At 40.0% G+C, this 23,140-nt stretch overlaps 1 protein-coding gene across 21 annotated transcripts in view; it reads right to left on the reverse strand.

The window, feature by feature from the left end:
* Positions 1-23,140, reverse strand: part of ptprc (protein tyrosine phosphatase receptor type C) — a 178,271-nt gene that overhangs the window by 59,244 nt on the left and 95,887 nt on the right. For 3 of the 21 annotated variants that reach the window (XM_052010907.1, XM_052010913.1, XM_052010906.1), the window contains 6 exons: positions 16,212-16,280; positions 13,088-13,156; positions 6,014-6,073; positions 4,291-4,362; positions 1,167-1,232; positions 411-437 (listed from right to left, as the gene is read on the reverse strand). In XM_052010907.1, the coding sequence (XP_051866867.1) occupies positions 411-437; positions 1,167-1,232; positions 4,291-4,362; positions 6,014-6,073; positions 13,088-13,156; positions 16,212-16,280 (363 nt within the window). Of the gene's footprint in view, positions 1-410; positions 438-1,166; positions 1,233-4,290; positions 4,363-6,013; positions 6,074-10,496; positions 10,551-13,087; positions 13,157-16,211; positions 16,281-18,057; positions 18,127-23,140 lie in introns of all 21 variants that reach the window. The other 18 variants (XM_052010916.1, XM_052010914.1, XM_052010923.1 and 15 more) reach the window with 14 other exon arrangements.

Below are 23,140 nucleotides of genomic sequence, written 5' to 3' on the forward strand. Positions count from 1 at the left end.
TGTCTTCAGAGATATTTTCCAGAAGTCTAACTGATAGTCCAGTAACTCAACCAAAGCATCACCATATTCCTGCTGCTTTAAGGAGCAGAAAATGCCATGATTCCCTGTATGGAGGCATTGAAAGAGACCATTGTTGGTTTCCCTTTCCAAAACCTGGGAGCATTACATCTGAAATTACATTTTAAATGTTTCTACATTAATTTTAGTTTTCAGAAATTTGTTTTGGTAATAAAAATTACATGCTGTCAGTTTATAATGAGGAAAGGGCAAAATATGATGTGTCAATATATAGACAGTGTAAACAACAAAAAAAACCTGCAAATAAATAAAGTTTTAGAACTATAATTAATAATTTCCAAGTAAACTAATCCATGTTTTCTTTGTTCAAAAAAGAATACAAGTTTTCTTACCACACTTTGTGTAATTAACTGGAGTAGCTGGAATTAAAAACAGATTACAGCATGTTACAAAATTGAATTCTTAACTTTCAAATTTAAGTGCATCTTCAACATTTGGCAGTTTAACTACAAACACAGTGCATTCCTCTCATATAGGCCAAGTTTACAGAATAGTAACTGCAAAGTAACTGTAATAAGCTTGATCAGGCACACAAAGAACTCAGAAGGTGGCATATTTTCAAGCAACTGGAATTTTCTACCACACTACAGACTAAAATTATACTGGATCTATCCAAATCAGAGCACTATTGAATGATCCCAGGTGACAGGGACCTTGCAGCACACAAGTTGCAATTACAATGGCAGCAATGCTACGGAGCAATAGAAGCATGCACCTCATATCCTACCTTTCTGTTTTCTGGATCTTGAGATTTTATATGCTTATACAAGTTATGGCTTTATTTCTCTACCAAAACAATTACTAATCCATAGCTGTCAACAGAACAGTGATATACTGTACTTCATCCTCAAAATCCAATCAACCTATCAGTAACCACGCAAAGTGTGAGGCACAAACCATAGGAAGAACATTTTCTCCAACAACCCCAGGCTGACATCTTATCTCTGACCTTTTGTGTCAGAACTGTAATATTCAAAATGTTTGTGCTGTTTGCGGGTGCAAGCTTAGTTAACAACAAGAACACTCTCTGCATTCATCGATGGCCCGTCAGGAGTGCAAATGCAAAGTGGCTTTTTTTTATAACGTACTTTGGTTGGGAGTGGATGCAGTAGACACTGTTGGGGTGAAGTCTGTGCTTGCTGTGATATTTGTGCCTGCAGGAAGATCAAAGTAAGTAAGTGAAAATGCACATATCTGAAGAAAGTATATTTCATACCAGCTACCATTCAGCAAAATGCTAGGATGGCAAACATGCAATAACGTGGAGCCTTCAAACACAGACTGCTTGATTGCATAATCTTAGCTTGGTAGCAGAGGAAGAGAGTATTTTATCTTCTAAAAAGAGATTAAAACCAGTTTGCTTAAAAACGAACATATTATAAACTAAAAAAGCAATTATAAGTGACAAATACCAGTTGAACCTCTCAGATTTTGACCATCTCCAAAGGCAACAATAGCATTTCTATATAGCAATAGAAGCATGCACCTCGTCGTATAGCTTCCTCCTTTCTGGATCTTGGTAAAACCTCTGGATGATATTATATTTTAAATACTTATATGAGTTACGGTTCCATCTCTTTACCAAAACAAGTGTTTATCCTTAGCTATCAACAGAACAGTGATTCATTTCATCCTCAAAATCCAATACTCTCTGGTTTAAAGAAACAGCTGCTGGTGACCATGCAAAGTGCTGATGTTCACTGGTTCTGCCATTGTTGAATACTCTATCAATAATATCTTTGTGGGGACCATTGAAAGTTAACTGGTCTAACCATGTGAATACTGCAGGTAGCTGGATATTCTACAGCCAGTGATTCACTTCCCAAGGCATCTCCAATATTTTGATTTATTTTTATTTTTTAGAACGTAGTTATCATTGGCAAGGCCAGCATTTAGTGCTTATCTGTAATTACCCTTGTGAAGGGGGTTCAGAGGCACCTTCTTGAATTCATGCTGTCCTTGAGGGAAATACTGCTACAGAGCTGTGTACTGGGAGTTCCATGATTTGGAACCAGCAATGCCACAAAAAAATAGGACGGTATTTCCAAGTCAGATGTGTCATTTGGAAGAGAATTTGCAGATGATGGTGTTTCCATATGCCTGATGTCCTGGTGGAGTTGGGTTTGGTGGGAGCCAAGTAACAACAGTGAATTTTGTGGATTGGACAAACTGCAGCCATAGTGTGGTGATGGGGTGGATGAATGAACGTCTAGAGGGATAGACATGTAATGATGAAGCAGGCTACTTTGTCCTGGAACATGTCCAACTTCATGAAAGTCAGAGCTACATTTTTCCAGGCAAGTGCACAGTATTCCCTCCCTTTCCTGACTTCATTTAATCCTTGACATAAGGTTTTGTCACTTATAATTTAATACACACATGTTCTGTGTGTTGTCTGAATCTATGTGCTTGTGATACTGCTGCAAGCAAGTTTTTCATTGTACCTGTATCACACCATATTGTTCACATGACAATAAATTCCACTTGACTTGACTTGATTTGCTTCCAATAAGGACACCATGTTTACAAAAATTCATTGAGCTTTGTTGTAGGTTGGCATCACCAAGGTTTGTAAACTTCTAAGGATCCACAGGAATGTGACTGAAGCTTAAGGGCAAATGTTGCTTGCTGTAGGTTTGCAGCACTTGTGTGCATCTCGACATGTTTTACTGAGAACCTCCACCCATTAGGGCATTGCCTTGCAAGAATACTGGAGGAATGGGTACCTCTACAGACCACTTGTCTTTTATAGCGGGTTCCCTTGGTGACTCAGTCTGCCTGATGAGCTACCAACAATTCCTAGTATTCAGGCGTTAGATTATTGCATCTGCCGTGGACCTTAAATGCGAGGAACATCGGATTTTGAAATATAATCAGAGTATAAGTAAAGAGCCAAACATCAATATTGTTAAATCTTTTGACAAAGGTATCAGGACTTCCTGTAACCTTAGTTAAGTTTGCTATGGTAGTGATAATCTGCAGGAGAAATTGTTGTTACAGCTATGCATGGATTGAATGAGGTGCTGTTTTGTTAATGCTGAAGGAAAATCCAGTTTCAAAGCATTAGAAGCCATCAGATCTTTTACAGTAATAGATCAAGTATTTGCATTTCATACCAGGAACGTTTTTTTTTAAAAGGAAGATCAGGACCAGTATAAACTTTGCCATACAATGTCTATGTACCATTATGCCAGAAACATTGACAGGTATGGGCAAGGTTGTACCAATTTTGTATTTTTTTGACTACTGATCAAGCTGGCCCTACTCTCCTGTGGTAACCTAATTATTTATAATAATAAGCCTCTTGAAATGAAGAAAAATGTTATAATCATGAAACATCATTGCTGAGCATGGTATGGAAATAAAAATAATGCCTGTTCATCATCCAGAGCTGGTTGAGTTGAAATTTCAAGTACTGGGAAGTCCAAAGCCACTGAAATTGGTCAATGAATTTGAAATTTCATTTCTTTGCCATGCACTCCATTCCTCTCCCAAACCATTCACATCCTTGGTGTTCTATTTGAATCCAGGAAGTGATTACAACCCCACGTCCAACTTATTACTAAAAGGGCCCACAACTTAATATGTCCTTCCCTGCTTCAGCTCATCTTCTGCTGAAACCCTCTTTCACAGCTATACAACTTCTTACTTGATCATTCCAATTTGTTGCTGACTGGCTGCCCGTCTTCTAATCTCCACAAATTTAAGGATTCTTTATTCTGATGGCCACATTGTGACAGGGACTTAGTCTCATTCACACAGCTTGTCAGTGCTCAGTGAGCCAAATGAACTCGTAGTTTAAAATTTGTTCCCAAATCACCTTCTCCTCAATCGTCCACCACACCCTCTCTCTCCTGTTCCTTGCCTTCAATTTTTGTGCATACTTCATTTCATTACCATACCATTTGTGGCTGTGGGTTCAGTTGCCGAAGCTCAAAACTCCAAAATTCTTTCCCTTAATCTCTCTGCGTTTGTCCTTTCTCAGTTCCTTACAAGCTAATCTTTTGACCATGATGTTGGTCACCTGTCTGAACATGCCCTTAATAGCTCCAATTTTGTTTGCTAGCACCTGTGAAATGCTTTGAGATGTTTAACTGTGTTAACATTGCTATAAAAGAGTGCAAGTCCTTGATGTGATTGCTCAGTTGGTGCCAGTCAGGTGCTGTGGGAGAAGTACCCATTTCAGTGACCAAGTAAGAAGGTAGAGCATGCCTGTTGGAATTTCTGGTGACTGAGTAGTCGCTGTTGTTGCGTTGGTGTCAGAATAGCTGTGTGATGTGCCATCTGTTGGAAGAGCCAAAGAATAATGATTGGTCTTTATAAATGCATCACTCACATAAAAATACACAGACATTCTCAAAGATGCCTACTAACCCTAACAATTTTCTGACAGGATGATACAACACACATTTCTACATTAGTAACCTGGATACTTGTAGGTTTTGATATTTATTGAGAGGTGCAGTAGAAACCTGACAAGATGGAACTTGGACTTCTTCCATTTCTCATCCAAATTTGGCTCGTTGGGGGTTGCATACCACAGTTTTTGTCTTTAATGAGTTACACATCATATTTTCTGTCTTTAATGAAAATTGCTCCAATTTTATTTGGATACAGTTTGTTTCAAAAGCTAAACTAAATGACAATCTTGACGTGTCTCAATTTAAAAAGAAACTATACTTAGAGAAGGTGTTCATCAAACCCAAAGCTCTCTACCTCTTCAACTTTTCTTGGGTAAGCTGAATGGTAAAGTCTGTATTTCCCACATATAAGCCACATTGAGATGTTCTTACGTAGCCAGCTGAACCTACCTTCTGAAAATTTAACTTTCTGGTTTGTAAATTGGAAATGTAAATGGTCCTTCAAATCATTTCCTTCTTTTCTGGTTTGCAGGATTACCATATATAAATGATGTTTATTAGCAATTGCTTTCAAGGGTTCTTAAGTGGAAAAAAATATCCTGTCAGGCATGGGGAAGACTAAGTAATCTATTTCCTTAGGGTGTTTGGCCATGATAAGTTATTGATTCTTTCCTCCCACACCTGGCATCAGTGTTTTTCCAAACAGCGTGACTGCTATTTGGCACGTCTGGAAGAAAAAGTGGAGCCATAAAGGAACCTTAGGCAGGTTAGTTTGGAAAATGAGATGCTCTGTGTGTCAACACCTGTAAACAAAGGTACAAATACATTGCTTTAAACAGTCTTTTCCTTCACTTTCCTATCCCTGCATTATAATGCACTGATATGTACTTTGACTAAATGTGGTTATACTTACGGACTTCCATGATTTTGTGTAAATATCAAATACTCAAGGCTACTGCAACCTACCCATGTTGAGGATACCTTGGAAAACACACATGGTACACTGACAGGGTGGAGACCAAACACAATAGGTCTCCATTTAATTTCTCCTCAGGCTTATGCTTTGGAAATAGGTGTGAGCAGAAATGCTCTAGTTGCTGTATTAATGAACTATTCATCAAAGTACCATTTTTGGTACTTTGGCACCAAAGTACCATTACTATTCATCAAAGTACCATGTGTTTGTACAGTTAGGAGTGTCCTTGGATGTCAGGAAGGGAGGAGGTTCTCTGTACATAAAGGTGCCTGTCCTCCTGAGTACTTTGAGGTAATAACTCAGCCTGAACTTTCGCTGTCCGTGCTTGGTAAGAAGATGCCAATGGAGAAAGTCCACAGGAGTGAGGCCAATTGAATAACTGTGACAAACAGCTGGTAAAACTTGAGGAGATAAAACAAGCCCCCCAGTCCCCAACCCATCTCTGAATCTAACATTTTCACAGAATAATCAGAGTCAAAGCAACAAAGATGCAGTATAAGAATGTTAGTGCTGAATTCATTGAGGAGTGCATGCACAATTGGTAGCAAAAACCGGGCAGCAATGCTGATACTAGGGTTAGAATTATTCATGGACATACTTGAACTAATTGTGTTCACTGATGGAGTCGTGCTGGAGTATGTGAGTGAAGAATTATCTGCTGGAAAAACAAAACAGTGAGTGAAAATACATGCCACAAAATGAAATATCAATACAACGGCTCCAACCCATGAAATGCATGCAGTGCACCACCTGGGATGCCAGAGTGCCTCTTGTGTTCTCAACTACCACAGGTGCAGGAAGTGTTGTCAGCCGGGTGAGCTCGAGCTCTCAGTTTTGGAGTTCACAGTGGAACATTTCTCAGTGAGCACTTTTCAGGATGTGGCTATCCTACAGCTCAAGAGAATGCAGCCAGAAAGGGAGTGGGTGATTGCTACATAGACTAAACTGAACAGGCAAGTTGGTTGGGAGGCCCTCTGAGGGCATCCATCTCTCTAGTTAGTACTCAGTTCTGAATACTGATGGAGGAGTAGATTCTCCTGGGAAGTGAGGCCAGAGCCATGACAACAGCACCATGAGTGGCTCAGCTCTAAAATGGAGGGAGGAGAACGGACAAGAGTTCAGTAGTTATACAGGATCCTATATCCATGAAGGAGTAGGCAGACATGATTCCAAGGCAGCATATTGCCTCCGTGGTGCCAAACTTAATGATATCACTGAGGAGCTGATAGCTAGGTGTCATGACCCCTTTCAGTATTGGTGGAAAATAGGACAAGGTCGTGCAGGTAGACATTAAGAAAGAGATTACGAATCAGGGCCTCAAACATTGTAATCTCTTGCTTCATCACAATACCACACACCAGTGAGTACAGAAATAGAAACACTGTACAGATGAATGAATGGCTGGAGAGATGGTGCAGGAAAGTGAGCCTCAGACTGCTGGGCCATTGGGACTAGTCTGGGGAAGGCGAGACATACCGTATATATATATATATATATATATATATGCCAAATAGGTTGTATTTCAATAAAGCTGGGATCAAAATCTTCAAGGATTTTCTGGTGCAATTGGAGAGGATTTATACGAGTTTGCCAGGGGGAGGGGAAACTGAGCAGAAGAGGAAAGAGCAGATATGAAAACATTAGCCTGAAAATTAGTAAGAGTCTGGTAGGGAACTCAAAAAGTTTAAAAAGTAGATGAAAATGGAATTGCCAATATTTAATGGCATATTCTTAAATGTGAGACGCATGAGGCAGATAAGATGAAGGCACTGAGAGACGTGTGTAAGTATGATGATCAAGAGCAACACAAATGGTTACACGCTTTACAAATGAGCGAGGGGGGGGGGGAGGAAAGTGGAGAGATGACAAAACTGGGCCAAGAAACAATCACAGCTGTGAGAAGGGATGTCAGAAAGACCACCAATGAGGAAACATGAGTTGAGCTATGGACAAGGGGCAATAGAACTGCTGGGAGTGAGACTGTTGAGGGAAATTGAAGAGCAAATTTACAGGTAAATTTATGACACACATTAAAAACACCAGGGATGGGGTGTGGGCAGGTTAATAGTAGAGGATTTTAATTAGTAAATATGCACTGGGATACTGTCATCATAATTAGTGTAGAGCACACAGAATTCCTAAATTGCATTGGGAGAACTTGCCAACGTTAGGAGCAGTCATGGGTTTGTCTGATTCTGATACCAACAAAGTAGTCACTGATTTTGAAGCCATGCTGGTGGGTGTGCGTGAAGGGCCATCTGTTGGAAGAACAGAAGTGTGAGGAGTGATGCATGCCACACCCAAACAGATAGAAATCACAGCCTAGGCTTTAATATAAACTGGGAGGGAATGGCTTACACCATTCTCCTTCCAAATAGTTGTCAAAAGACTTTAACTGAGCTTGTCTGCATAGACAAAGTCCTCTGGTGATAGATGAAATTAGCTGCCTATGGACATACTTGAACCAGTTGCTAATGATGAGTTCGCTGGTGATTGAGCAGTGCTGGTGGGTGTGAGTGCTGAGCGACCTGTTGGAAGAACAAAAGTGAAAAGAGATAATGCATGCCCTACAGCCCAACCTTTGCTAGAAACTGTTAAAGAATGGCTTACACCAATCTCCCTGTGAATGGTTGTCTGAGTGATCCGCTAGAAGACCAAAACTAAGTAAAACTATACAACCTGAAATGGAATATTAATGTTATGGCTCAGACCCATCAAATGCATGCTGTGCACCATGTGGGAATGCCAGATTTCATGCAAGCAAGCCCCCTGAAAACCAGAACAGTAAGTTCTTTTGGGTAGCGGATATGAGTGGCATGTGATCTGATGGAGATACTAAACCATGAGCAGCAACATATCCTTCGATTGCATGCAAAAGCATTTTATCATCAGTCATTTACAAATCCAAGTGAACTTACTGAAAGTAACAACGTAAGGTTCTTTCGGCTAAATTAAATGTAGATTTAGCCTAGTTGTGGAGAATTTGGCAATTTATTCTACTATTCTGCTCATTACAGGGGTGTAGAAGATATATCCATTATAAAGAGAGACACATGGCCTCAACTTTGCAGGAATGCAGTGAAAGGTCATTCAAAATGGTATAAATTAATGAGGAAATTAGCACAACTGGTCATCAGGCATAAATATTGACGAATTGAGGGAGTAAAAAGGTATGCGTATGTATTCAGTGAATAAAATGGTCACTGTTGGAATTATGTTGATGGGTATGATCAATTGGAAACCCGGTGGAAGCTCAAAACTGGGAGTGACAATTGCATGTCTCGTTTAAACTCTTGATTAAGACAATTCATGCTCTATTCCTGGAAACTTTGTGAAAGGAATTACATAACACGTGGCTTTCCAGGGTAAACTAAGTGCAGGCTACCTTGAAAATGTATGCATTTTGTCCCAACGCAAAAGAGCAAGAGTGTAGCTCAAGGACATTCGAGTGGGAAAAAATTCCAAGCAATAAAGTAATAAAAGATATACCTCAGGTTAATGAGGGAGGCAAGAGAGGAAATTGCTGGGGCCATGACCAGTATCTTTCTGTCCTCTTTGACCACAGGTGAGGTCCCAGAAGACTGGCGAGTGGCTAATGTTGTTCCTCTACTTAAGAAAGGAACAAGGGAAAATCCGGGGAACTATAGACCGGTGAGTCTCACGTCAGTTGTCGGGAAATTGCTGGAGAAAATTCTTCGAGATAGGATATACAAGCATCTGGAATCCAATGGCTTGATTAGGGAAAGCCAGCATGGCTTTGTGCGGGGCAAGTCGTGTCTTACTAACCTGGATGAGTTTTTTGACAAGATGATGAGAGAGATTGATGAAGGTAGAGCTGTGAATGTCATCTATATGGACTTCAGTAAGGTATTTGACAAGGTCCCACATCATCAGTTAATCAAGAAAGTTTGGATGCATGGGGCCAGTGGAGAATTGGCTGTGTGGATCCAGAACTGGCTTGCCCGTAGTAGACAGAGGGTGGTGGTTGAAGGGATTTAATTGGGCTGGAGGCCTGTGAGTAGTGGTGTTCCGCAGGGATCCATACTGGGACCTCTGCTGTTTGTGATGTACATAAATGACCTGGATGAGTATGTTGATGGATGGGTTGATAAGTTTGCAGACGATACCAAGATTGGTAGAGTTGTGAATTGTGTAGAAGACTAGCGATGGATACATCATGATATAGATCAGTTGCAGATGTGGGCAGAGAAATGGCAGATGGAGTTTAGCTCAGATAAATGTGAGGTGCTGCACCTTGGTACAACTCATGTCAAGAGGCAGAGCACCCTAAAGGGCATGAGCCTTAACAGTGTTGAAAAGCAGAGAGACCTTGGGGTGCAAGTCCATGACTCATTGAAAGTGGCTACACAGGTAGATAGGGTGGTTAAGAAGGCTTATGGAATGCTTGCATTAACTAATAGAGGTACTGAGTATAGGAGTCAAGAAATTATGATGCATCTCTATAGAACTCTGGTTAGGCCACATTTAGAGTATCGTGTGCAGTTCTGGTTACCTCATTATAGGAAGGATGCCAAGGCTTTAGAGAGGAAGCAGAGGAGGTTTCCTAGGATGCTGCCTGGATTAGAGGGCATGTGCTATCAGGAAAGGCTGGACAAACTTGGGCTCTTTTCTCTGAAGCGGCAGAGGCTGAGGGGTGATCTGTTGGAAGTGTATAAAATTATGAGGGGCATAGATAGGGTGGACAAGCAATATCTTTTTCCCATTATTGAGCAATCCAATGCCAGAGGGCATTCATTTAAGGTGAGAGGGGGTAGGTTCAGAACAGACGTCAGAGGCACGTTTTTTTACTCAGAGAGTGGTGAATGCCTGGAATGCATTGCCTGAAAGAGTGGTGGAGGCAAATTCATTGAGGGCTTTTAAGAAGGTCTTGGATGGGCACATGAATGAGACGAAAATGGAGGGATACGGGCATTCTGTAGGTAGGAGGGAATAGCTATGTCGGCACAACATTGTGGGCCAAAGGGCTTGTTCTGTGCTGTGCTGTCCTATGTCCTATGTCCTAGGTAATTGGATAACAGACATCAGGATGGAGAAAATTTGCAGACCAAATATACTTAAACCTGCTGTGACTGATGTTGGAGCCATGCTGGTGGGTGTGAGTGATGATTGATTGCCTGGAAGAACAAAAGTGAGAATAGTAATGCATGTCACTATTGAATATTCAAATATCATAGCTCGAGCTTTGCTATAAACTGCAAAAAGAATGGCTACTAGCATTCTCCTTAACCAAATTTGTCAGCATGGACCAGATCTTCTGCAGTTATATTGGACTGACCATCTTGAAAGGGGACCTGCAGCCCCAATGAGCGTATCAAGCAGAAAGGAAAGTTATCGACCAATCAGATAGAAGCAGGAGGTAAAAACAGGTAATATAGATCCTGTTTAGATTTTTCCATATGGAGTATTTTTTTTATATAAAGGTTAGGATACAATTATGGAATTACATCAAGAGTGAAGTTCAAAGTCTAATTAAAATTAAATGTTGGCATTTAACACAAGAACATAACCGGAGCAGGATTTGGCCGCTTGGCTCCTTAAGTCTCCCCGGCCATTCAATGTGATCCTGTCTGCTCCGCCCCATCTCCAGGCCTCATCTCCTCTTCCGTGCCAGTTCCCCACAGCCTTCTATTTCCCAATCTTACAAACTGGCTCTACTTCCTCTGTAAGTACCCCCATTGATCTAACCTTCACAACCCTCTGGGGGAGAGAATCCAGAGATTTGCTACCCTCTGTGAGAGGCCGTTCTTTTTGCACCTCAGTTTTAAGGTGCTCCTTAATTTTGCAACTACTTTCCCTTGTTCAAGATTCTTCTACTAGCGGAAGCATCTCTGCATCTAATCTATCTTGTCCCCTAAGGATCGAATATATTTCAGTAAGGTCACCCCTAATTCCTCGAAGCTCCAGAAAATATAGATCTAAATTCTTTATCTGCTCATGACAGGATAACACTCTCACCCTAGGAATTAGATTCGTGAATCTCTTTTTTGGAGAGTTTCCTTGGCCACTCTACCCATTTTTAAATAAGGCACCAAACTGTGCACAGAACTTCTGGTGTGGCCACACGAATACACTGTACAATAGTAACAGTACTTCCCTATTTCTAAACTCTAACCTAAGGCCAATATGCCAGTTTCCAAATCTGCAATATTACTTTCCTTCTCTGGCCCAGAGACTGAGTTCAGCAATTATTTTAACTCATTAATAGCAAATACTGGAAACATTCAGCAACTCAGGAGGCATCTATGAAGAAATTAAGAAAATTTTTGCTTCAGGCCAATGATCATTCATCAGGCATGAAATGTCAAGTCTGTTACTTTCTCCACAGCTGCTGCCTTGCCTATTGAATACTTCCAGCATTTGGTGCTTTATTTCAGATTTCCAGTAACTGCAGCATTTTACTTTTTGATTAAAGCTTGCCAACATATGAGTCACTCATCACTGAACAAGGTTTTATCTGTTCATTGGTACTTGATGCAATAACAATGTGGGAAATTTGTTGAAAGTCATGTCTGAAGGTAGATTTCTGTATAGTTTCTGAGAGTGTAACTGTGCATGCTGTGGGGGATCAAGGAATCACTGACAAAAATCTTCTAGATTTCTGTGTTTTTCCATGCAGTTCTGGATGCCAGAAGATACAGTCGATCTTGGTCACTAATAGCTGTAAACACTCAGCCGTACTGCTCAGAAGAATCGGGGCCATTACGTAAAAGTAATGACACTATATACGGTCCTCTATGCAACAGCAATAATAAATTTTTACCCCAAGCCCTTTCATTGTGTTGGTGAGTAGAAAAGATTGTAATTAGAGATTCAAAGGGGATCACTTGAAGGAGTACAAAGAGACTAAAACAGAGGTTAAAAAAATAATTTGATCTGTCGCTGCCGAAGAAATTGGGGTTGCCCTTAACATACATGTTTTAATTTGATCAACACAGTTGACAGTCTCTAACAAAATTCCATTTGTCAATAGACAATATAATAATTTTTTACAACTTAACACCTAACTTGTTATGGAAATCTTCATTTGCGATTCCCATCAAAGAAACACAAATGATGAAAACAGAGTAACTCAGTCCGAATTGTAGCTGCTTGAATTTAAAATTAGGGTAGCCATGGGGAAAGAATAGAAAATGGGACCATTTAAGCTGCTCGAACAAACAGCTGCTGCTGGATGATGGAATGAGATTAGTTTCTCAGAGCTGTATCATCCTCTATGATTCTACTATCATTCATCACAAATCCAATGCAGTCAGTACATCACAGACATGTGGTTTGCACCAATTTCGATTTTAAGAGAGTTAGGGTTTCTCTGTAGACATACGTGAACCTGTTGTGAGTGTTCACTGATAGTAGAGCCGTGCTGGTGAGTGTGAATGATGAATGAGCTGTTGCAAGACCAAAAGTGTGAAGAGTAATACATACCACAGCCAAGGCGTTGCTATAAACTGGGAAGGAATTACTTACACCATCTCCTTGCAGGTGATTGTCAATAGGCATTAAATAAGCTTGGCAGCATAGACCAAGGCATCTTGAGATAAATTGAATTTGGAGTCTTTCGAGGAAAATTAGATACAGGCAATAATTTGCAGACGTGTGCTTTTTAACATTTTGATTTAAAAACATAAATGGTAGTGTATCTCTGTGTACGTACTTGAACCCGCTGTGGATAAAGCAGTCACTGATGACAGAGCCGTGCCAGTGGGTGTGAGTGTTGAGTGATCTGTCGGAAGAACAAAAGCGTGAGAAGTAATGCCAAACTTAAAAATACAGAAACCACAGCCTACATTTTGCTTTAAAGTGGGAGGGAATGGTTCACACCATTCTCCTTGCAAATGGTTCCTATCAGAGTTCAATGGAGCTGGTCAGCATAAACCAAGTTTTCTACAGTTAGGTTGCATTTGATGTGAGAGTACCAAGCAGAAAGGCAGCTCAACAACAATTAGACCAATGAAACAGGAAATAAAAAAGTTATATAGATTATGTTTAGATCATAGCATGGGAGAATTTAACAAACAGAATGATGTCATTTCAAAATTTAGTTAAAATTAAACATCTGCCTTTTTAATTACCTGTAATGTCACTTCCATTTCAGGTCGTGGGATATTGTTTAGCCGTTAGTTTAATTTAAAATTAGAAATTGCAGGAAATACTCAGCAGATAAGAAATAAACAAAAGGCAAACATATTTCATCAATACTGAAATGTTAACACTCTTTCTATCCACAGATGCTGCCTAATCTGCTGAATATTTTCAGAATTTGTTTTTTTTATTTCACATTTCCAGAATCGTAAATATATTGTATTGCAATTACCTGAATAATTAGTTACCTGATTAATTAAGGCTTAAATTTTTACTATGAGGGACAACAGCAATGTGGATAATTTGCTTAAAGTCATGTCTGAAGATGTAGGCTCCACAGGCTAAGACAGTAATTCCAAGCCCTGTTGAGGATCAGGGAATCGCCGAAAATACTTCCTGGATTTCTGTCTTTAATGAGAATTTGTGGATGACAAACGGTGCAGTCGATCTAGTTCACTGAGAGCAGTAAATTCTTAGCCATACTGCTTGGCAGAACCTATGCTATTATATCATTGTCATTCATAAAGAATATTGTATGATGATGTGCTTCATTCAAGTAAACATATATAAAAGGGAATTACATCACACATGATCCTCTAGGCAAGATTATGATGGCACTGAGCTTTTCGGCTCAAACCCTTGCATTCAATTTGTATTGGAACATAGAGGACATATTATTTACGTTGTAAAGAGCAATCTGGACAGGATCATCCAAATTCAGAAAACAAATTTTCAAAAAAAATTATTCAATCTCCTGATGCATTATTTCTTGCCTAATAAATTGAGATTAGGATTTCAATATGGTTAATTTGGTTTACACCTTCAAATCAATCTCTATTCGACTTTAGGCAATACATTAATATTTTGCAACATAAAACTTACCTAGTTATGCAATATTACATTTTAGATTTCCACCAAAGAAAACACAGAAAAAGAAAACAAAGATTTAGCCTGAAATGCAGATGCCTATGTGATGCTAACGTGAGCATGGGGAAAGAGCAGAGGAATGGGATTACTTAAACAGCTTAAACAAACAGCAGCTGCTGATGGATTTGATGAAACAAGTTCTTCAGCACTGTATTATTCTCTTTAAATCTACAATCATTTTGTAATTATCAAAACCCGCCAAAACATCGTGGGCATGTGGTTTGTACAGCATTCTCCTCTGCAAGGCAACACACTTTAACTGAGCTTGTCAGCATTGACCACGGCATCTGGAGATGGATTGAATTTGGTGTCTTCAAGGGAAAATAAGAACAGTCAATGCATTTTAGGTACATGGTTTCTAAAGATTTGGGTTTCAAAATAAAAAGCTGGATTATCTCTGTGGACCTACTCGAACCTGCTATGAATGAAGTGCTCACTGATGAAGAAGCCGTGTTGGAGGATGTGAGTGATGAGCGATCTGGTGGAAAAATAGAAGTGAGAGGAATAATGCATGGAACACATGAATAGATAGAAACGGGAGCCTAGGCTTCGCTACAAACTATTCAGGAATGGCTCACATCATTCTCATTGCAAATAGTTGTCCACGGACATTAACTGAAGCTTGTTAGCCTTCAGCAAATCTCCTGACAGGAGACCGAATTTGGTGTGAGCATGATAAGCAGAACGGACCATTCAGACACCAACCAATCAGACTGAAGAGGCCCCACAGAGAGCAAAATAGAAAGTGAAAAAAAGTAATGTAAATCATATTTACATCATTGCTCCAGGGAAATTAATGGAAGTTGAATCACAGAAACATAATCATGTTGGACATGTAGAAATAACATTAAATTTTAACTGAAATTAGATACTGCCATTTTAAAATACCTGCAACAGTACTTCTCCTTGCAGACGCAAACTTATTCTTCAGCAGTTCCTTTAATTTAGTGGAAGGAAATACCACAGACACGGAGTGGATCAGAAATAATCGCTCTGTGTCTGTGGTATATCCTTATGTTAAATTAAAGGAACTGCTAAACAATAAGTTTCAGCAAAACCCTCCATGGATGCTTCCTGATCAGCTGAATATATACAGAATTTTCTTCTTATTTCAAACTTCCACCTTCTGCACTATTTTGCAGTTACATGTAACATCCTGAAAAATTAGTTACCCTGGTAACTAATTGGTATTCGGTGCAATAAAAATTTGCTTCAAGTCATACTTGAAAATGGATTTCTTCAGCGGTTCCACAGGCAGAGACGGTAATTCCCAAGTTGCAGAGGATCAGGGAATCCCTGCTAATATCGTAAAGATTTCTGCATTTAACAAAAATTTATTGATGCCAGAGATGCTGTTGGCCTTGTTTAGTGAGAGCCATAAATGCTTGGCAGAATCTAGACCATAAGGCCATTGCCATTCATAATGGATCATGAAAGTAGAAGTGCTTCAAGCTATACGACAACACATATAGTCCTCCAGAACATACAAATATAACATTGAGCTTTTTGACTCAATCCTTGGTATTCCACTTGCATTGCGATACAGATAAAATTTTCTTCACAACGCACAGAGAGATCCAAACAGGACCACTTTGAGTCAGAAAAAAATTAAATTTAAAATATCATTCAATCTTTTGATTGAGCAAGAATAATTCTCTACAGTTCTGTGATCATTCAGTAAAAAACAAGTCTTGTCAAAACTTTACAGACAAGTGGTCTGTACCTATTTTGACTTAAAAACGAAAGCTGGTGTATTTCTGTGGACCTACTTAAAGCATTGGTGAATGAAGTAGTCACTGATGGTGGAGCCGTGCTGGTGAGCGAGAGTGACGAATGACCTGTTGGAAGAGAAGAAGTGTGAGGAACAATACCACACCTGAACAAAAAGAAACTACAACCTACACTATGCTAGAAAGTGGGAAGGAGGGATCTGCACCGTTCTCCTCCACAAAGGGTTGTCAAAACACTTTAACTGAGCTTGTCAGCACAGACAAAACTGTCTGGAAATGATTTTAATTTTTATCTTTAAAGGAAAATTAGACACAGGCAATGCATTGTGGGCACTCCTGAAGCATTTTAATTTGAAAGTGAAAAGCCAGTGCATCTCTGTGGACATACAGGAACCTGTTCAGAATAAAGTCGTCACTGATGATGCAGTCATACTGGTGAGTGTGATTGAAGAGTGGAAGAACTAAATTGTGAGGAGTGGTGCATACCACATCTCAACAGAGAGAAACCACAGTCTGGATATTAGACTGAATCTTCAGATACATTGTTGGTCCCTAAAAAAGTAGGGGTTCGGATGACTGTTCCTTTTTCAATGTGATTAACCCAATTTGCCTAAATCTTTTTTTGACATTAGGCAAGATATTAATATTTTTGCAACTTAAAACCTAGCTCTTTTTGGAACCCTTCATTTTAGATTTCCATCAAAGCAACACTGACTATGAAAACAAGGAAATTCAACCTGAATTGCTGCTGCCTCTTTGAAATCCAGGTGACCACAGAGAAAGGGCAGGGGATTCGGACTATTTAAACAGCTTAAACAAACAGCAGCTGCTGATGGATTCAGTGAAATGAGTTCTTCAGCACTGTATTATTTTCTTTAAATCTACAATCATTTCGTATTTACTAAATCCCTCCAAAACATTGTGGGCATGTGGTTTGTACAGCATTCTCCTCTGCAAGGCAACACACTTTAACTGAGCTTGTCAGCAGTGACCACGGCATCTGGCAAAGGATTGAATTTGGTGTCTTTAAGGGAAAATAAGAACAGTCAATGCATTTTAGGCACATGGCTTCTGAAGATTTGGGTTTCAAATTAAAAAGCTGGATTATCTCTGTGGACCTACTAGAACCTGCTATGAATGAAGTGCTCACTGATGAAGAAGCCGTGTTGGAGGATGTGAGTGATGAGCAATCTGGTGGAAGAACAGAAGTGAGAGGAATAATGCATGGAACACATGAATAGATAGAAACGGGAGCCTAGGCTTTGCTACAAACTATTCAGGAATGGCTCACATCATTCTCATTGCAAATAGTTGTCCACAGACTTTAACAGAAGCTTGTTAGCCTTCAGCAAATCTGCTGACATGAGACCGAATTTGGTGTGAGCACGACAAGCAGAAAGGGCCATTCAGACACCAACCAAATCAGACTGAAGAGGCCCCACAGAGAGCAAAATAGAAAGTAAAAACAAGTAATAAAAATCATATTTACATCATTGCTCCAGGGAATTTAATGAAGGTTGAATCACAGAAACACGATTATGTCAGACATGTAGAACAAAGATTAAATTTTAACTTAAATTAAATACTGGCATTTTAAAATACCTGCAAAAGTACTTCTCCTTGCAGACCCAAACTTATTCTTCAGCAGTTCCTTTAATTTAACATAAGGAAACACTGCTGACTCAGAGTGGATCAGAAATAAACAATATCATTGACTTTCATCAAAACCCTCCATGGATGCTTCCTGATCAGCTGAATATATCCAGAATTTTCCTTCATATTTCAGATTTCCACCTTGTGCACCATTTTGCAGTTACGTGTAACATCCTGATGAATTAGTTACCCTAACTTGAAATCAAGAACTGGGGTATCTCTATGGACCTACTTGAAGCATTGGTGAATGAAGTAGTCACTGATGGTGCAGTCATGTTGGTGAGTATGCGTGACGAGTGACCTGTTGGAAGAACAAGAGTGAGGAACAATGCCACACCCAAAAAGACAGAAGCCACAGCCCAGGATTTGTTATGGAGTAGATTACACCATTCCCTTTGCAAGTGATTTTACGGGTATTGTCACCAAGGTTTCTGAAGGTAGATTGGATTTCACAACAGTTACCGAAAATAAGATAAGACAATACGTTGCAGCCTTTTGTTTTGTAATATTTTGTTTTAAAAACAAAAAGCAGGGACATTTCTGTGGACCTACTCGAAACAGTGGAGAATGAAGTAGTCACTGATGGTGGAGCAGTGTTGGTGAGTGTGAGTGATGAGTGATCTGTTGGAAGAACATAAGTGTGAGGAACATGCCACACATGAAAAGACAGAAACCACAGCCCTGGCTTTGCTATAATGTGGGAAGGAGTAGATTACACAATTCCCTTTGCAAGTGAATTTATGGAGCCTGACACCAAGGTTTCTGAAGGTAGATTGAATTTGATACCCTCCACCGAAAATCAGATAAGACAATACTTAGCAACCATTTGTTTTGTAACCATTTTGATTTACAAACAAAAAGCCAGGGTATTTGTGTGGACCTACTTGAAGTTGCAGTGAGTGAAGTAGTCACTGATGGTGGAGCCGTGCTGGTGTGTGTGCGTGATGAGTGATCTGTTGGAAGAACAGAAATGTGAGGAACAATGCCAAACACAAAAAGACAGAAGCCACAGACCAGGCTTTGCAATGAAGGGGGCAGGAGTGGATATCACCACTCCCTTTTGCAAGTGATTTTACTGAGCTCGTCACCAAGGATTCCAAAGATAGCTGAATTTAATCTCCTTATCCAAAATTATGCTACGACAATCCTTTGTTGCCATTTGTTTGGGAAGCATTTTGATTTACAAACAAAAAGACAGGATGTCTCTGTTAACCTACTTGAAGCAGTAGTGAATGAAGTAGTCACTGATGGTGGAGCCATGCTTGTGAGTGTGAGTGATGAGTGATCTGTTGGAAGAACAGAAGTGTCAGGAACAATGCCACCCATGGAAGACAGAAGCCACAGCCCAGCGTTTGCTATGAAGTGGGCAGGAGTGGATATCACCACTCCCTTTTCCAAGTGAAGTTACTGAGCCTAGCGCCAAGGTTTCTGAAGATGGATAGAATTTGATGTCGTTAACTGAAAAACAGGTATTATAATACCTTGCAGCCTTTTGTGTTGTAAAGAATTTGATTTAAAAACAAAATGCTGGGGTTTTTCTGTGGACCGACTTGAAGCAGTGGTGGATGAAGTAGTCACTGATGGTGGAGACGTGCTGGTGAGTGTGGGTGATGAGTGATCTGTTGGAAGAACAGAAGAGTGAGGAACAATGCCACACATTGAAAGACGGAAACCACAGCCTAGGCTGCAATATAAAGTGGGCCGGAGTGGATTACACCATTCCATTTCCAAGTCATTTTACCAAGTTTGTCTCCAGGTTATGTAAACATAGATTGAATTTGATCTCTTTAACCCAAAAATCGGTTGAGATAATATATTATGGAAACATTTTGATTTAAAAACAAAAAGCCGACTTATTTCTGTGGACCTACTTGAAGCATTGGTGAATGAAGTCGTCACTGATGGTGAAGCCATGCTGGTGTGTGTGAGTGATGAGTGATCTGTTGGAAGAACAGAAGTGTGAGGAACAATGCCACCCATGGAAGACAGAAGACTCAGCCCAGCCTTTGCTATGAAGTAGGCTGGAGTGGATATCACCACCGCCGTTACAAGTGATTTTACTGATTGTCACCAAAGTTTCCGAAGATAAATTGAATTTGATCTCTTTAACCCAAAGTCAGTTAAGACAATACATTGCAGCCATTTTATTGAAACATGTTGATTTAAAAACAAAATGCTGGCGTATATCTGTGGACCTACTTGAAGCAGTGGTGAATGAAGTAGTCACTGATGGTGGAGCCATGCTTGTGAGTGTGAGTGATGAGTGATCTGTTGGAAGAACAGAAGTGTGAAGAACGATACCACACATGGAACATAGAAGCCACATCTCAGGCTTCGATATAAAGTGGGCAGGAGTGGATTACACCACTCCATTTGCAAGTGATTTTACTGATTTTGTCACCAACATTTATGAAGGTAGATTGAATTTGATGTCCTTAACCTAAAATCAGATAGAACAATACATTGCAGCCTTTTGTGCTGTAACAATTTTCATTTACAAACAAAAAGCTGGGGGTTTTCTGTGGACCTACTTGAAGCATTGGTGAATGAAGTATTCACTGATGGTGGAGCCGTGCTGGTGAGCATGAGTGATGAGTGATCTATTGGAACAACAGAAGTGTTGGTAAACTGCCACACATGAAAAGACAGAAGCCACAGCCCAGGATTTCGTATGAAGTGGGCAGGAATGGATAACGCCATTCCCTTTGCAGGTGATTTTACGGAGTTTGGCACCAAAGTTTCTGAAGTTAGATTGAATTTGACCTCTTTAACCAAAAATCAGATACGGCAATACATTGAAGTCATTTGTTCTGTTACTATTTGATTTACAAACAAAAAGCCGTGATGTCCCTGTAGACCTACTTGAAACAGTGGTGAATGAAGTAGTCACTGATGGTGGAGCCATGCTGGTGAGTGTGAGTGATGAGTGACCTGTTGGAAGAAGAGAAGTGTGAGGAACAATGCCACACAGCGAAAGACGGAAACCACAGCCTAGGCTGCGATATAAAGTGAGCAGGGGTGAATTACACCATTCCATTTCCAAGTCATTTCACAGAGCTTGTCACCAAGTTATGTAAACATAACTTGAATTTGATCTCTCTAACCCAAAATCAGCTGAGATAATATATTGTGGAAACATTTTGACTTACAAACAAAATGCTGAGGTATTTCTGTGGACCTACTTGAAGAATTGGTGAATGAAGTAGTCACTGATGGTGGAGCCGTGCTGGTGTGTGTGAGTGATAAGTGATCTGTTGGAAGAACAGAAGTGTGAGGAACAATGCCACACCAGAAAAGACAGAAGCCACAGACCAGGCTTTGCTATGAAGTGGGCAGCAGTGGATATCATCACTCCCTTTGCAATCGATTTTACTGAGCTTGTCACCAAGGTTTCCGAAGATAGATTGAATTTGATCTCTTTATCTGAGATTCAGATATGACAATACATTGCAGCCATTTGTTTTGGAAACATTCTGATTTACAAACAAAAAGCCGAGATTCTCTGTGGACCTACTTGAAGCATTGGTGAATGAAGTCGTCACTAATGGTGGAGCCCTGCTGGTGAGTGTGGGTGATGAGTGATCTGTTGGAAGAACAAAAGTGTGAGGAATAATGCCACACACGAAAAGACAAAACCATGGCCCAGGATTTGCAATAAAGTGGGCAGGAGTCAATAACACGATTCCCTTTGTAAGTGATTTTAAGGATCTTGTCACTAAGGTTTCCGAAGATAGATTGAATTTGATCTTGTTATCCGTAATTCTGATACGAAAAAACATTTCAGCCATTTTTTTGGAAACATTTTGATTTAAAAACAAAAAACTGCCATATTTCTGTGGACCTATTTGAAGCTGTGGTGAATGAAGTAGTCACTGATGGTGGAGTCGTGCTGGTGAGTGTGAGTGATGAGTGATCTGTTGGAAGAACAGAAATGTGAGGAACAATGCCACACATTGAAAGACAGAAACCACAGCCTAGGCTTTGCTGTGAAGAGGGCAGGAGGGGATTACACCATTCCCTTCACAAGTGATTTTAAGGATCTTGTCACCAAGTTATGTAAACGTAGATTGAATTTGATCTCTTTAACCGAAAATCAGTTAAAACTATACATTGCAGCCACTTGTTATGGAAACATTGTGAGTGAAAAACTAAAAGCTGTGGTATTTCTGTGGACCTACTTGAAGTTGCAGTGAATGAAGTAGTCACTGATGGTGGAGCCGTGCTGGTGAGTGTGAGTGATGAGTGATCTGTTAGAACAAAAGAAATGTGAGGAACAATGCTACACATGGAAGACAGAATCCACAGCTCAGGCTTTGATATAAAGTGGGCAGGAGTGGATTACACCACTCCATTTGCAAGTAATTTTACTGAGCTTGTCACCAACATTTATGAAGGTAGATTGAATTTGATGTCTTTAACCTAAAATCAGATAGAACAATACATTGCAGCCTTTTGTGTTGTAACAATTTTCATTTACAAACAAAAAGCTGGGGTATTTCTGTGGACGTACTTGAAGCTGCGGTGAATGATGTAGTCACTGATGGTGGAGCCGTGCTGGTGAGTGTGAGTGATGAGTGATCTGTTGGATGAACAGAAATGTGAGGAACAATGCCACCCATGGAAGACAGAAGCCACAGCCCAGGCTTTGCAATAAAGAGGGCAGGAGTGGAAATCACCACTCCCTTTTGCAAGTGATTTTACTGAGCTCGTCACCATGGTTTCCAAAGATAGCTGAATTTGATCTCTTTATCCAAAATTATGCTACGATAGTCCATTGTTGCCATTTGTTTTCGAAACATTTTGATGTACAAACAAAAAGCCAGGATGTCTCTGTGGACCTACTTGAAGCAGTAGTGAATGAAGTAGTCACTGATGGTGGAGCTGTGCTTGTGAGTGTGAGTGATGAGTGATCTGTTGGAAGAAGTGTGAGGAACATGCCACCCATGGAAGACAGAAGACACAGCCAAGCCTTTGCTATGAAGTGGGGCTGGAGTGGATATCACCACTCCCTTTACAAGTGATTTTACTGATCTAGTCACCAAAGTTTCCGAAGATAAATTGAATTTGATCTCTTTAACCCAAAGTCAGTTAAGACAATGCATTGCAGCCATTTTATTGAAACATGTTGATTTAAAAACAAAATGCTGCTGTGTATCTGTGGACCTACTTGAAACAGTGGTGAATGAAGTAGTCACAGATGGTGGAGCCGTGCTTGTGAGTGTGAGTGATGAGTGATCTGTTGGAAGAACAAAAGTGTGAGGAACAATGCCACACACGAAAAGACAGAAACCACAGCCCAGGATTTGTAATGAAGG

This window comes from Pristis pectinata, chromosome 3 (assembly GCF_009764475.1).
Source record: "Pristis pectinata isolate sPriPec2 chromosome 3, sPriPec2.1.pri, whole genome shotgun sequence".
NCBI lineage: Eukaryota > Metazoa > Chordata > Chondrichthyes > Rhinopristiformes > Pristidae > Pristis > Pristis pectinata.